This window comes from Notechis scutatus, chromosome 2 (assembly GCF_049901735.1).
Source record: "Notechis scutatus isolate UNSWTSFEM ecotype Mainland chromosome 2, rNotScu1.2, whole genome shotgun sequence".
Classification (NCBI taxonomy): Eukaryota; Metazoa; Chordata; class Lepidosauria; order Squamata; family Elapidae; genus Notechis; species Notechis scutatus.
The window spans coordinates 28367166-28382165 of NC_142010.1; the positions used below are offsets into that span (position 1 = coordinate 28367166).

Below are 15000 nucleotides of genomic sequence, written 5' to 3' on the forward strand. Positions count from 1 at the left end.
TTATTAAACACTGTATCGATGCCTATCTTCTAATGGGAAGGAACCAATTAGTTTCATTGAAACTTTCCTAATGTTAAGATTAGGGTCATTTGGGGATTTTCTAGTTCTCCATATTTCAATCCTAAATTGGAGCTGATTTTAAAATTATTTGCACCTGAAGTGAAATTTAACTTCCAATCAATTCTAGAAAAGTCAATTGTTGGATGAGAGCCAACTATCAGGCAGAAAAGTGACAGTATGGGTATATAGGTGAAAGTTATAGAAATAATAAGTCTCCCCCCCGACCTCTTTGTGCTGTCCTTCCACATTGATATAAGTATTTTATATTTTGAAGCTTTATCAAATAAACACTGGGCTTGTGAGTTCTGCAGCTCTGACAATGGCAGTGCCCATGGCATGGTGGATGATGCTACGGTTTCTTGCCACACCCATCCAGAAACTGGTTTGGAAGAACCTGGTGGTCCCCCTTATTCTCTGTGGATGCAGTTGATGGAGAGAGGCCCTTTTGGCCTTCCCAGCTCTGAGGCTATATGTTAGCCCTCCCCCAATTATTGACAAATGGTTGTCCAGATGTGATTGACAATCTCTATTTTCTTGTCCCATCCCGAAAATAAACCCAAATTAAGTCGTATTGAATTTTACATGTGCGCCCACTCCAGAGTGCAATTAAGATCCCGCCCACTCCAGAGTAAAAATTAAGCTAGGTTGGGGATGGTGGGTGGAGCTGCCCTACTACTTACCTTTGGACAGTTGTAGCCAGGCCTCGCACACCCGACACCTGCCTTGCCAGACCATTTCCTCTGCAGCCCGCCAAGGCTTTCCTAAAGGCCTCTGTAGCTGATAATAGAGCCCCAGATCGATCTTTAGTAATCGTTGTATGTATGTATGTATGTATGTATGTATGTATGTATGTATGTATGTATGTATGTATTCAGCTTTGTTCAGGTATTTTCCCACATCATTATAGTTGTTCTTTTAAAGTTGTAGCGACATTTCAGCAGAATCTCTTCTGCCCTCATGGAGGCTCATGTATTGGGTTCGTCTTCGTCATGTGTGTCAGGCTTTAACAGCCATTTCTGTTTTAAATTTGGTGCTAGCCTCATGCTTTGTTAGAATGGTTTTTTCTTCATCCTGATTGGTTGGGAGGCTTGGTCTGTGTTTATTAGTCTTCAAGTTTGCTGTGTTCTGCTTGATTGGTGTTTCTAATATCTTCTGTCTGTTTTGTAGCGTTTCTTTGTCTTGATTGGCTGGCAACGTTGTGTTTCAGGTATTGGGGGCTTTTTCATGAGCTTGACTTCAGGTTTATTAGGAAGCTAGGTTTCATCTGTGTGGCTGGCTGGGGTGTGTTTGGGCTGGAGATATCGGGGGTCTGTTTGTGCCCAGGTGTTTGTTTGGCTTGTGGTGTGGTGATTTTGTTTGTTTGTGAGTGCAGGCTTCCAGATAATTGACAGTCTGGTGGAGTCATTTCTTCTATTCATCTTTTCAGGTTGTTTTTCAATCTCTATGGCTTCTCTGATAATTCTGTAGCTGGGGTTTTCTATAGTGGCTAGGGTTTTGGTACCATTGAAGTCAATGCTATAATCTGTGACTTTCAAGTGTTGGACTAGTCAGGAAGTGTGTTCCAGCTTTTTACTGCATTTTGGGGTTCATCAAGGTGGGTACTTATTCTTCTATTGGTCTGTCCGATGTATGTGACAGGACATGATGCACAGGGGACTTCATATATGCCTTGGTTTTCCAGGTCAATTTTATCTTTGGGGTTTCTTAGGATGGCTGCTATTTTTCTGTTTGTTTTGAAGTCTTGATGTGATGCCTGTGTAATGTCTTACTGATTTTGTTTGTTGTACCTCTTATGTAGGGCAGGACAGCTGTTCAGAAGGTTTGTTCATCTTCTAGGTCTCTATTATGTTTCAGTGTGTTTTTGTGGATCAGGCCTGTGATTTTGAATGCCATATATATATATATATATATATATATATATATATATATATATATATATATATATATATATATATATATGCTCATATTTTACCCCTAATATATTCATGGTCAAATTCATCATAGAAGACCTGATGATAAATGGAGTCTCAGGAGAAAGGAGACTGGGGGACTTCTGTTGGCAGGTTCATTGACAGATGTAAGCAATATCCACGATATCAAGTTGGGTAAGAAGGCAATAATAGTTCATATTTATGAAAAAGAAATAAAAAGAAACCTAAATATACCCATTATTCTAATAGATATAGCAACAATGCATGCTTCCTCTTGAGGAGACTTCAGAGTAGGTAGATGAATAGTAGTCCTTGCAGAACAACAATCAGGCTTTAGAAAGAGTATTCACTATTGACAAATGTGCTATCTTGTGCCATCTAATTACAAAATATGTCAGACAGGAGAAACAATGGTTTGCTGCCTTTATAGATCTTAGTGCAGCATTTGACACAGTAAATAGAGAAATATTGTTAGGAATCTGTCCACCAATTAGTTGGGTTGGCAATATATAAACCAACAATGTATGTTTGTAGCTTTAAGACAAAGTTACTGTATTGATTTGTAGCTATGATCTGATTGGTTGATTGTATTGCAGATTGCCATAAGAGGGAGCTAGAGATCATGGCTTGCTCTCCCTGACATTCTGTATCTCTGACATTCTGACTCTCTGACATTCTGTTTCTCTCTGACATTCTGTTGCTATCTAAGATTTATGCTGTGCTTATACTTTGATATTTTTGTTTACTGTAAATGACAAAGGCAACCAGTAAGAAGACTTTGTAATTGGATATTCTTTGGACTGTTAAGCGTATATGACCTGGACCGTTTATTGGACTGTGCTATTTCTTAAAGTAAACTTTAACTCAATTCGGTGTAGCTGTGTGTGACTGAATAATTATTCATAACTATTCTCATAAATGTTTCCATGTGCATATCCTTGTTACTCAAGAGTTATTCTGTACATATCATAACAAATATTATGGAAGAAATTGATTGCCCTTAAAATGGAACTCAGATTCTTGGCTGGCCAAATCTCTTTTGACAAGCACTCATTTCAGATTGCAGTTTTGGGCCCAATGGAGGCATGTGAAAAAGGATCAATATTTACCAAGAGGTAAGGTTGCATACTTGCTCCATTTTATTCAGTCTAGGCATTAATTGCATACCAGGACTAATGAAGGATCTTGAATTACACATGCCTAAAGATCTATGCAAGTAATGTAACACAGCTTTTATTCTGACAATATGATATTATTGACATAATCTCAAGTTGAGTTGCACAGTTTGTTGAGAAAAGTTGGTTCCTAGTGTCATAATAATTCTGCATTTTGCAAGGTAACATTTTTGTTGTCTGAGCTTGGTTGTTTTCTTGCTGACATTTTATTACTAAACTAGGTAACATCATCAATGTTGGAAGAGAATGGGGTTGCTCGTATATTCTATATAATCTGATATTCTGGTGACTTGCCCCATCAGTGTGGGTGGGAGATTTATATCCCAAATTGTTTCAGGAGCTCAAGATAGTGGACAGAATCCTCATTCCTCTTTTCCCTCCACCCAATCACTGTTTGATATTCAGCTCTGTGAAGTCTATGGGCTATAGAAGACCAAATGTCCCTAAACATTTGAGCCAGATGGAGTAGATCAGGGCTGTGAAACTCATATCCATGGGCTGGATGTGTCACACACTGGCCACACCCTTAACCAGTTTTGCAAAGGGGAAAAAAGTCCCAATATATCATGTATTGCTGTCTTGACAATGCATGTTTGACACCCCTGGAATAGACCAAATACACCAAACAATTATAAACCAGGAGACCATTATAGAGGTGGGTCCTTTCTCAACAACTCTTGAGTTACAACCATATAGTTTCCACAGGTATCCAACTGAAGTTATCTTCATTAAGTGCATCCATATAACCAGAAGAAAGGAATCCATGTCCCTTCAAACTAGTTTTTTGTCAGTGTGGCACCAAATTGGTGTCAAGGGGAAAAATCTATTGGCCCCTCTATCTTTCTCCATATTTACACAATGATATAATGCAAAAAGATTCAGTGTCCTTAGCCTAGAGGGGCACCAAACTCCATAGTTCTTGGTTATCTTACTTAGCAGTCTCTGGAGAAAAGATTCCATGTTGAAGGATAGCAGAAGTCAACAAAATACTGTAGGTGTTGAAATGCTGCATTTTCCTCCAGCCAAGGATGGGCTGTGACTGGTTCGCACCGGTTCAACTGAACCGGTAGCTAATTTTCTGGCCAGTTGGTGAACTGGCAAATCCCATGCCTGGCTGGCCCCACCTACTCCACCCCAGCCCTCCCAGGAGTCCCCACGTGACCTGTTTTGGATCACAAGTAAGGGCAGAGACTTGGGGAAGGGTGAAAAATGGGCCTCTGGAAGTTTTGGAAGGCCCAAAACGAGGCTGTTTCTGGGCTCCGGAGAGCCACTCCAAAGCCTGCGGAGGCCATTTTTGCCCTCCTGGAGGCTCAAAGAAAAATTCATGTTTGGATTTGAATCTCTTCCTCAAACTAGGTGAAAACGGTCCCACACAGCCTGTTTTCACTCCCAGGCCAGGGTGGTACAGGAGGCGACTAGGCCATGCCCACCATGGCCACACCCACCCAGCAACCGAGCAGAGAAACAATTGCTAAATTTTTTGAAGGACATGCTCTATTCCAGCTTCCTTCCTGCAAACAGAGCCAAGGAAGAAGTTCAAGATCCCCAGAGGAAAAGTTGCTTCTCACTATAATTATCACCATGCTGCTCTTTGAGATGTCTTCTTCTATTTCTCCAGTGACTGATGTAAACATCAGACTGAAGCAATAAAAACATTAGTTTGTGCTGTTAAATGTACCTTTCTCTCTTTTCCAGGTGAAGTTTGCTTTATTTCTGTCTGAATCAGGAAAGCCACTTGGCTCTTGTGTGAGAACTTTTAACTCTTCAACTCTTCTTCCTGTTCTTGTTTAGAAACAGGAAGAGGAGTGATTGAACCCCATGAATTATGAACCTCCTGCTTCTGTTTCTGATGCTACTGTTGTCCCTGCCAATCTCTGGGAATCTTACAATGAAATGTCCACTGACTTTGGAACACCAGGATGGAGAAAAACCATGGAGCTATTACAGACCAGGAGACCATCTCATTGGTATTATCACCACTGGCACAAAAATATTGAAATTAATGTTCCCTTTTAATGCGGCTCCTTCTATTCAATCTCATTTGTAAGTCGTTCAGGATAATGGAGTTGCATACACTCCATTTATAATTCCAACACTCTAATTTTGTTCTCCTTATTCCACTTGCTCCTATATTGCGGCACCTGTCCTGTCTACTTTTCTGAATCATTTTGATTTCCATGTTTTCTTTGTCTTAGTTTGAGGAAGAGATTCAAATTCAAAGATGAGACAGAAAAAAAAAACCTGAAAGAAGTCCACCTCATTTTCCTCTCCCTGTTCAATCTTGAATTCATGACTTGAATACTGACTTTTGTCTAAATTAGAGATTATTGTAGTTTTCCCCACCCAGCTCATTTCAAATATAACTACTCATTGATATTTACTTCCTGATCCTTATAGGAATACAGGATGGCTTATTTTTATAATTGGTTTCTTATAATTGGGTCACTTTTGAAAAATCCTCTTCCTTTTATGGTGGTTCTACATTAATTATTCAATTATTTTGAACCCTGGTTACTGGGCAGATGAAAATTAGCACTGTCACAAAGAATGGTGTATTTGCGATTCTAAATCCAGGCGGAAGACTGTATCAATTCCACCTTCCCAATATTCATTAAAATTAAATGGAGATGGGTGAGTATAATTTGTCTCTGGGTTTGAAATCAGTATTGGATTAAGATTTTGATGGCTTCAAGAGACAAAGTGGATTAGATTGAAAAAAAATATTTTTGGTTCTGTTGATGATAATAACATGACCATTTTTACAGGAGTTTATCTACTGTTCATTCAAAAGTGCATGCTTTATTTTCACTAGTCAAGCAAAATATAAATATATATATAAATATATTTTGCTATTGATAATGATGGTGATGATAAAATAAACATTTTTACAGTAGAAAGTCTTCTGATCAGTCTAGAATCCTACGCTTTATTTTGGTTATTCAAATGGTCAATAAGAATCCCCAGCTCCTGCACAATCTCACACTTGGCTACAACATCCATGACAACTATTTGAACACCATTGGCACTTCAGATGCCTTGCTGGACATGCTCTCTACTGGAGAAGCCAATGTTCCCAACTACAGCTGTGGAAGGAAGGATAACCCTTTGGCTTTTATTGATGGAGCTGACAGGGATATCTCCATCCAAATGTCAAGATTTGTAGGCCCATACAAAGTCCCACAGGTTTGTACGTGTGCCTCTCTGTCTAGGAAAGTGAGTGGATTGGTAGGATGGATATATCCAACTATATCTCCTTTATGGAATTCAACAGCTGTTTTTCTCCATATTCGATATGTTGTCCAACATTGGGGAGTGGGAAAGTATCTATCATTGAATGACACCATCCCCATTGCTATGGTAACTTGCAAAGCTCTCTGTTTAAAAAAGTATTCTGTACAAAAGAAACATGACGCCTTGTTTTGTATATCCTATCAGCCAAACTAATTATATTGTCAATGATGTACAAATCCCAGATTTATAAAAAAGAATCTATGTTATCTTATTTAAAGATAAGACGTACAACACATAAGACATATAAGATAAATGCTGCCCACAATCTGCAGTTTGATCCTGAAAGGGCTCAAGGTTAAGTCAGTCTTCCATCCTTTTGAGGTTGGTAAAATGAGGGCACAGATTGTTCCAGGCAATATATTGACTCTGTAAACCACCCAGAGAGTGCTGTAAAGGATTATGGGATGGTATATACCCTCTAGTGCAGCTGGAACAATCTGGAGCAAGATATGTTGATATTGGATTTAACCAAGCTTTATAATGAAATGTTGTGTATTTTTGGAAATCCAGAGCCAGAAGACTTAACACATCTATTATTTTAATATCAATTGTATAAGAAAGAGAGATCAGTATGTTGAATGGGACATTAATGAATGACCTATTGCAATCCTTATATCTAAACAACAACATATTTTCTTTGTTGACATAATTTAAAACTTACATATAATATGGCTCTTTATTTGAACAAAAAGTTCAGCTGAAATCTGCAAATGTTTCTGATTGTGGAAAAAAATAGGGGTGATACGGAAATATGATTTACACTCTTTATTCTGATTCATATTTAATTTGTTTCTTTTTTTCTTGCTAATGATCTGTTTAATATTTTTATCTTGATATGGTCTATTGGCTAATCAGCAATACAATATTATAATATGCTCATGACAAAAAAGGTGGATTTATTGAAAGCTAATAACTGATCCTAAATACAGCATTCTTTGCCACTTTTTCAGATCCGTTTCACTGCTTCAGAAGCTCTGAGTGATAAAAATCAATTCCCTTTTTCTACCAGATGCTCCCTAAATTAGAGATTCTCTACCCAGGAATTGTCCAACTGCTTCTCCATTTCAGATGGATCTTGATTGGTCTCTTTGCTTCAGACACAGAGAAGGGAGAACATTTCATGAGGACTTTTACTCCTTTTCTTGTCAGGAATGGAATTTGTATTGTTATATCACAACAATTCTCAACTACAGGACAAACAGAACTCTTCAGGGATGCTATTTCTAAGTGGAGACAAGTCAATGTCTTTGTTCACTTTATAGAATATTTTTCCTTTTGGGACAGACTTCTTCTTTTCCATTCAACACTTACAAGTTTGCCAGAACCCATTGAAGGGAAAGTCTGGATAAATGCAGGCTTTGGGGAATTGCAAATAAGAAGACACACATTTCTCAAATACATCCATAGTGTTTGGACCTATGGTTTTCAGTGGAAAAAAAGGCCAAATGATAGTTCCTTTGAACCAGATCTTTTTTTACAACCACAGTTAGGAGATCAGTCTTTTCACTGTTCTTTTTCAAAAGACATCATTTCTGTCAAAGGCCAAAGAAGATGCATTCAGAAATCACCACTGAAAACAAAAGTGGAAAGAAACAGGATCTGGAACCGATATATCCATATGGCTTACACTTTGATTAATACTCTAGCCCATACCTTGAATGCTGCCTATTCCTCCATGTTCAAGAGAAGAAGGAAAGAGAGAGAAGAGAAGTTGGAGGCTCAAAGGCTTCAGCCATGGCAGGTATGGGTCCTCACTTTCTTTGGAGAGGGAATGCAAGGGAGGAGGGAAACCATCTCAACCTTTTTGTGCTTCAAAAGGTCAACAAGGTTGACCTATCCAATCCTTGTAGATATTCAAAGAGCTTATATTCGGTATTTATACATATATACATATTCACATATTTGTTTTCTTAATTTTTCATAGTATGGTGCTTTGTTCGGTTGTTTTCCCAGTCATTATAGTTTCAGTTGTAGAATCTCATCTGCCATCAATACACAATACAGAAGCCTGATGATGGCAGATGAGATTCTGCCAAACGTTGCTACTTGCCCCACAGAGAAATGGATTAGGGGAGACATGATAGCATCTTCTTTATTGGTAACATGGTAGCATTTTCCCATACTTGAAGGGCTGTCACAGGGAAGAGGGGGACAACCTAAATAAAAAAAGAACGTTGCCAAGATGCTCTGAATCTTACACGGGAAAAGACCCAAACACGCCAAGACCTGCATAACTGTACCCGTGAAAATCTGCAAAAACAAATATGTGTGTGTGTGTAGATACATAGATATAGATATATAGATATAGATATAGATATAGATATAGATATAGATATAGATATATAGATATAGATATAGATATAGATATATAGATATAGATAGATAGATAGATAGATATAGATATGATATAGATAGATAGATAGATAGATAGATAGATATAGATATAGATAGATAGATATAGATAGATATAGATATACAGTAAGTATATATATTAAACAACATTAATGTTATAGTGTATGCATTTTTAAATAATTTCCTGTCTTTATGAATTTGTGATTAGCATTTTAGAATTTTATGTTTATAATTTGAAGAAGACTCTGGGACCATTTAAGTGCCATGCCCCTCCTTTACAAAAACCCCAGTTAAAGCTTCTTTAAGTGATGGCGGCTGGGTCTTGGCATTATAACTATCATTGCAGGGGAAACTGAACTTATCTGGTTCACCAGATCAGCTCTAAATTGCTCCTCTTTTAGAATGTTTTCCATATCATTCAGCCAGAATTTCCTCTCCTGTGACAGAGTTGAGTTTTCTATTTGTCCATGTCCAACTCTCTAGAATAATAGCAAGCTTCTGTGAAACACCTTTCAGTTATTGGAAGAGTGCTGTATCCTCCGTTTTCCAGTCAAGAGATCATTTCAGTTGGAAAAGGTGCTATCAGACTCCTTCTTATTTTCAGCCCTCAAAGAGCAACCTAGCTCTTCTCCTACTTGTCTTCCTTAAGGCTAAGATCAACTCCTTTGATCTCTTCCTTGGTTTCATTGTCTTTTTCTAAAGCTGATCCAGTATTTGTGCTTCTCAAAATGTAGTGCTTGCAAGATGACTTTCTACTTGTCTTAATTTTTCTCGAAATCAGGATGTTCACTCCTGAGACTTTTATGGATGGATTTGTCTTCATTCCATGAGCATCACGCTTCCAACTCACAATTCTTTTGCAGTCTATGATTTTGAGATCATTTTCACAAATATTCTTATCAAGTGTAATTTCCATCATCCTTTCTCCAATGCATCATTAATGACATTCTCATCCAATTACATAATGTTAATTATCCAATCATTGACATACTACTAATTTATTATAATCAGTGACCAGTGTACATACATACCAAACACACACATAAACACACATACATAGATATAAGAAAATGTACAAATGAAATCTTGATGAAATGTGTATATTAAAGCTGCCATCCCTTTTTTCTTATAAGCTATGCCATACATTGTTAAGTCCTAGTTGCTAAAAAAACAAAAAATTTTCTAGTGCTTTTGTTTATGTATTTATCTGTATTAGAAAATTATAAATATTTTTCTTGATGCTTTATATTTTTAAATAAGTTCATAATAGTTTTGTCTATCAATTGGTATAAATATTTTATCCAAAAATCATGATTACTCAACTCTACTTTTCCATATTACAGAAACATAGAAGAATAGATGACTAATGTTTGTTTTTTGTTTTTGTTTGTTTTTCCCAAATTTTGTTCTATTGTACTTTACTAATTCATTTGATTCTTTTTGTTAGTTTTTATTGTTTTTATTTTTAGTTTTAAATATGGTTTTACATTGTGTAAGCCGCCTCGAGACACCATGAATGAATAGGCGGCAATATAAATTAAATAAATAAAAAATGGCTATTTAGTGAGTTTTATGGGGAGCATTGAAAATTATTGATAGCAAGTCAATTTAAATTCAGATAATTATCATACCATCCAGCCATCACTTAACTAGATTCCTAATCTCATCAAAAATTGTTTTACTGAAATCAAGTTATATCATCAGCATTTCCATAATCTATTTAGGAAGTGTAATAAGATGGAGAATGACTTTGGGGACAGGAAGAAGAGTTGCTGCCCCTAAGGAAGGATTGGATAAAAGCTGGAAGCCCACAGCTATGTAATGTAAGAGAAAAAAGTGAGAAAGGATTTTCAGGCTGAATAAAAAGTTGGTAGGAAAATTGTACATTCAGAATTACAAAATTCTGCTAATGTAGCATTAAAGTAAAGTAGAATTACCTCATCTGGCCATCTTTCATGTCTGGTTTACCTGGGACAAAATTAGCCTCACAACTTTCTTCCTGACCAGTTCAGGCTTTTGGTAATTACCCTGTAGTTTTCAAGGACTTTATGTGAATAGTGCATTTATTTGTTTGTTCAATTTGTGACCCAGCCTAGAATGATCCCTATAGTGTACCAGTTTTATTAATTATTTACTTTATCAATTTATATATATTGTCAACATATGATTGGCTAATTTTGCTGAACCTTTTTCTTTTTTCTCTTTTGGGGATACTGATAACACTTGTTCTTTGGACTCAGGATATTTGCAAGTGAGACAACTGTAGTAGAAAGATTCAAATGTGAAAAAAAACAACATGTGGGGTTAGGAAAAAAAGAAACAATGTTTCTGCTGTTACAAATCCTGGATATTTCTGTTCTAGTTCCATCCATTTCTGAAAAAGAATGAGTTTTGCAATCTTTCCCACTTGAAACTGTACTTGGACCAAAATGGGGATATAGCAGCAGATCTGAACATTATAAGCATGATAGTTCTCTCCAGGAGGATCCCATTACAGAGCAACTAGGCAGTTTTGAAAGACAGAGACTTACTATTGACCAAGATGCTCTTTCACAGCTAAAGTTGCTCAACAAGGTGGGTGAAATATTGGTGTCTTTTCTCTGTTTTCCAAAGCCTTGAGACACATTTTAAATGGCTAAACCTATTCACCAGTGGTGGGATTCATTTTTTTTACTACCGGTTCTGTGGGCATGGCTTGGTGGGCATGGCAGGGGAAGGATTCTGTAAAATCTCCAGTCAGAGGTGGTATTTGCCGGTTCTCCAAACTACTCAAAATTTCCACTACTGGTCCTCCAGAACTGGTCAGAACCTGCTGAATACCACCTCTGCTATTCACCAAAAACAATGGCCTTCGCTGAAAATTGAATGTGGAGAGTAGAACCCTTATAATTTTCTTAAATGGCTTGGGAGGCTTCAGTACAATTGATAAGGGGTCCTTCAGATGCTGTAATATGGAACATTATTTCAAATTGATTCAGCTATGTCCAACATGGGATGCCTTGTGATAATTCTTTAGGCTATTTTGTGTCCCCTGTGCAAACTATTATCTGTATAAAGCTAGTGAAAGGGGACATTTTTTCCAGGAACTTTGGTAGTGCATTGGTTAGAATGTAGTCTTGTCATCTAATTCTGCCCACAGCCAGGAGTTTGATCCTGTCTGGCTGAAGGTTGACTTAGTCTTCCATCCTTCCGAGGTCAGTAAAATGAGGAGCCAGATAGTTGGGGCATGATGCTGACTTTGTAAACCAATTAGAAAATGCTGTAAGGCACTGTGAAGCGGTATATAGGTCTAAGTGCTATTGCTATTGCCATCAAATGCTGGGGATTTTGATGTTGATAGCATCAACTTGTCTTGTTTCCATGTTTCCTTAGAGTAGCAAAATATAATGAAACTCTTTTCTCCAAGGCCCAAGTTCCCATTGGGGTAAAAGAGACAAGGATAATTCTAATCAAGACTGGATTCACTTCCTGTTGATATCATTGGAAAATGAGCTTTGGAATTCAAGTTTAGCTTGCCATGGTTGGGCAGGTGTATAATCTGGGATGTTATTAAACAGAACATACCTAGTCAGAGTTATTCACAGTTGTATTTCATGCCTTGGGGATAGAAGAATAGGTCTTCTGCTCCTGGAGAAAAGGTCCAAGGCTCTCAGTTCACATGAAACCATAATGACTGTTTTGATGTGCCCTGATCCAAAAAACCCAAAAGCACTGAAACATGACTTGATCCAAAGAAAAGCCCATCCTCATATTGGAAGAAATGAAGGATGATCTGAAAAAGAAAGTTACTTTGTTTTGGTCTTCAGCTTATCACTTTATATGGTATATCCTTGAATACAATTATTTACCTTAATTGTTAGTTGCTTTAAATCTCTCTTTAAATTTCCTTGCTTATCAATGCAGACCAAATGGAGCAAGTGGCCAGTTTTAAGTTTCTGTATGTTACCATAAAAGAGGACCTGACCTAGGGTGCTCACATTGCAGCCCTGGTCAAAAGGGTGCCCAGCAGAGATTATACTACCTGAGATGTTTCAGAAAACAACAACTGAATGAAAAACTGTTGGTGACCTTCTACCGCTGCACCATAGAGAGTATCTTAACTTACTGCACCCCTGTATGGTTTGCCAATTGCACAGTGGCAGATAGGAAAGCATTCCAGAGAGTTAATGTCATTGCCCAGAAGATCATTGGTTGCCCTCTCCCCTCTTTGGAAGAGCTTTATAGCTCCCGCTGCCTTAAGAAAACTCAAAACATTTTCAAAGATCCATCTCATCCTGGGCACCCTTTTTTTTTTGAACTATTACCATCTGGCAGACAGGATAATAAAAACAAGGACAAATAGGTTGAAAAACAGCTTCTATCCCAGGGCAATAGCTCTGTTGAATTCTGCTGTATAGTGCAGTGTTGTATAGTGCAGTGTTGGTGCGATGTCGGGGGTTTTCAATGCAATGTGTGGAGTGTGAAGGATGTGTGTTTGTGTTTATTTTCATGGTCATGATGTGTACTGAAGATGGTGTTTGATTTCGTTGTATGAGGTGCAATGACAATAAAGTAAACTAAACTAAATTCTGGGAAAAAGGAGGCTCCAAACTTAACTAATAATAGCTCTATCTTTTCATGTCAGTGGGTATCACTTAATTGCGGTTTTCCAACAGAAAGGACCTTTTTGGATACCTAGCTTGACCTTAGAAATATCTCTTGCTGACACAGAGTTCTTACTCATGTCCCAAGTGGTGCAGGAAAAAATGCCTGACTTTCCTTTTTGAGGGAGATATTCTCATGACCTCACCTGCATCTCATCTCTCTAAACTGAGTGAATATAGACTGAGTGAAACCAGGCTCAATAGCAGTAACTATGAGAGGGATCTTGGAGTCTTAGTGGACAACCAGCTAAATATGAGCCAGCAGTGTGCAGCACCAGACAAAAAAGCTAATGCAATCCTAAATTGTATTAACAGAGGGATATAGTCAAGATCAAGGGAAGTACTAATACCACTCTATAAAGCCTTAGTAAGACCACACCTAGAGTACTGCATCCAGTTTTGGTCACCACATTATAAAGAAGATGTTGAGATTCTAGCAATAGTGCAGAGAAGAGCAACCAGGATGATTAGGGGACTGGAGGCTAAAACATACAAGGAACGGTTGCAGGAACTGGGCTTGGCTAGTCTAGTAAAGAGAAGGACCAGGGGAGACATGATAGTGGTCTTCCAATATTTGAGGGCTGCCACAGGGAGGTCAAGCTATTTTCTAAAGCTCCTGGAGGTCAGACAAGGAATAATGGATCGAAACTGAACAAGGAGAGATTTAACCTGGAAACAAGGAGAAACTTTCTGACAGTGAGAACAATCAACCAATGGAACAGCTTGCCCTCGGAAATTGTGGGAGCGCAATCAGTTGAGACTTTCAAGAAGAGATTGGACTGCCATTTGTCAGAAATGGTGTAGGGTCTCCGCTTGGGTGGGGGTTGGACTAGATGACCTACAAGGTCCCTTCCAACTCTGATTATCTGTATATCTCTAACTTCTAGAAACTAAGCAGTCATTTTTAGTCTTAGTTCACCAGCATGGCAGCCATATAAATTTAGCAAATAAATATACAAATCCACAAAGAACAGATCCATTAAGGTTGGCATTCCTGATCTGTAATGAATTTTTCCTTTATATCTTAACTGGGAGGTGGTTACAAATGGGGTGGCTTTGCAATGATACATGTAGTCCAGTAGAAAACTTTCCAGATCCAACTGGAAAGAAGTTTCGTTCATCATCACAGTTTTATTCTGTTTCATAAATCTAGCAAAATAAAAATTTCATAAAACTTTCAGAATAAAATTCCTTCTAAACATTAATATGAATAAAACAATACATTTTAAATTGGGTATATGAAGAAAAGAGGAATGCATGTTAATACAACTATGTGGAAAAACTACTAATTGTCACTTCATGCTTAAATCCTTTCTCAATTGCTCCTCTCCAGAATTTATTAAGTAGAAATGTCCTTTCTTGCAACTTGATAGCACAAAGGCAAAGGGGAAAAACTAAGTGAAGAATCTGCCAGTCGTTGTATCCCCTGCAACATTGGGAGTTAGAATTTTTTTATTTACCTAAGTGAAATCCAGCTTGACTAGGCTAATATTTACAGTATATCCACCTCCATTATTCATTGATGGTTAGTTCTACCATAGTACATTT

The 15000-nt window shown here is 37.6% G+C and overlaps 1 protein-coding gene across 5 annotated transcripts in view; it reads left to right on the forward strand.

Annotated features, from left to right (window-relative positions):
* LOC148131977 (vomeronasal type-2 receptor 26-like) overlaps window positions 1–15000 on the forward strand; it is a 153565-nt gene that overhangs the window by 86288 nt on the left and 52277 nt on the right. The window contains exon 1 of one of the 5 annotated variants that reach the window (XM_087953843.1): window positions 7526–8198. The exons of the other annotated variants lie outside the window; for them this stretch is intronic. Within the exon in view, the coding sequence (XP_087809969.1) occupies window positions 8116–8198 (83 nt within the window). The 5' untranslated portion in view covers window positions 7526–8115. Of the gene's footprint in view, window positions 1–7525; window positions 8199–15000 lie in introns of those variants that run through there. 5 annotated transcript variants of the gene reach the window in all.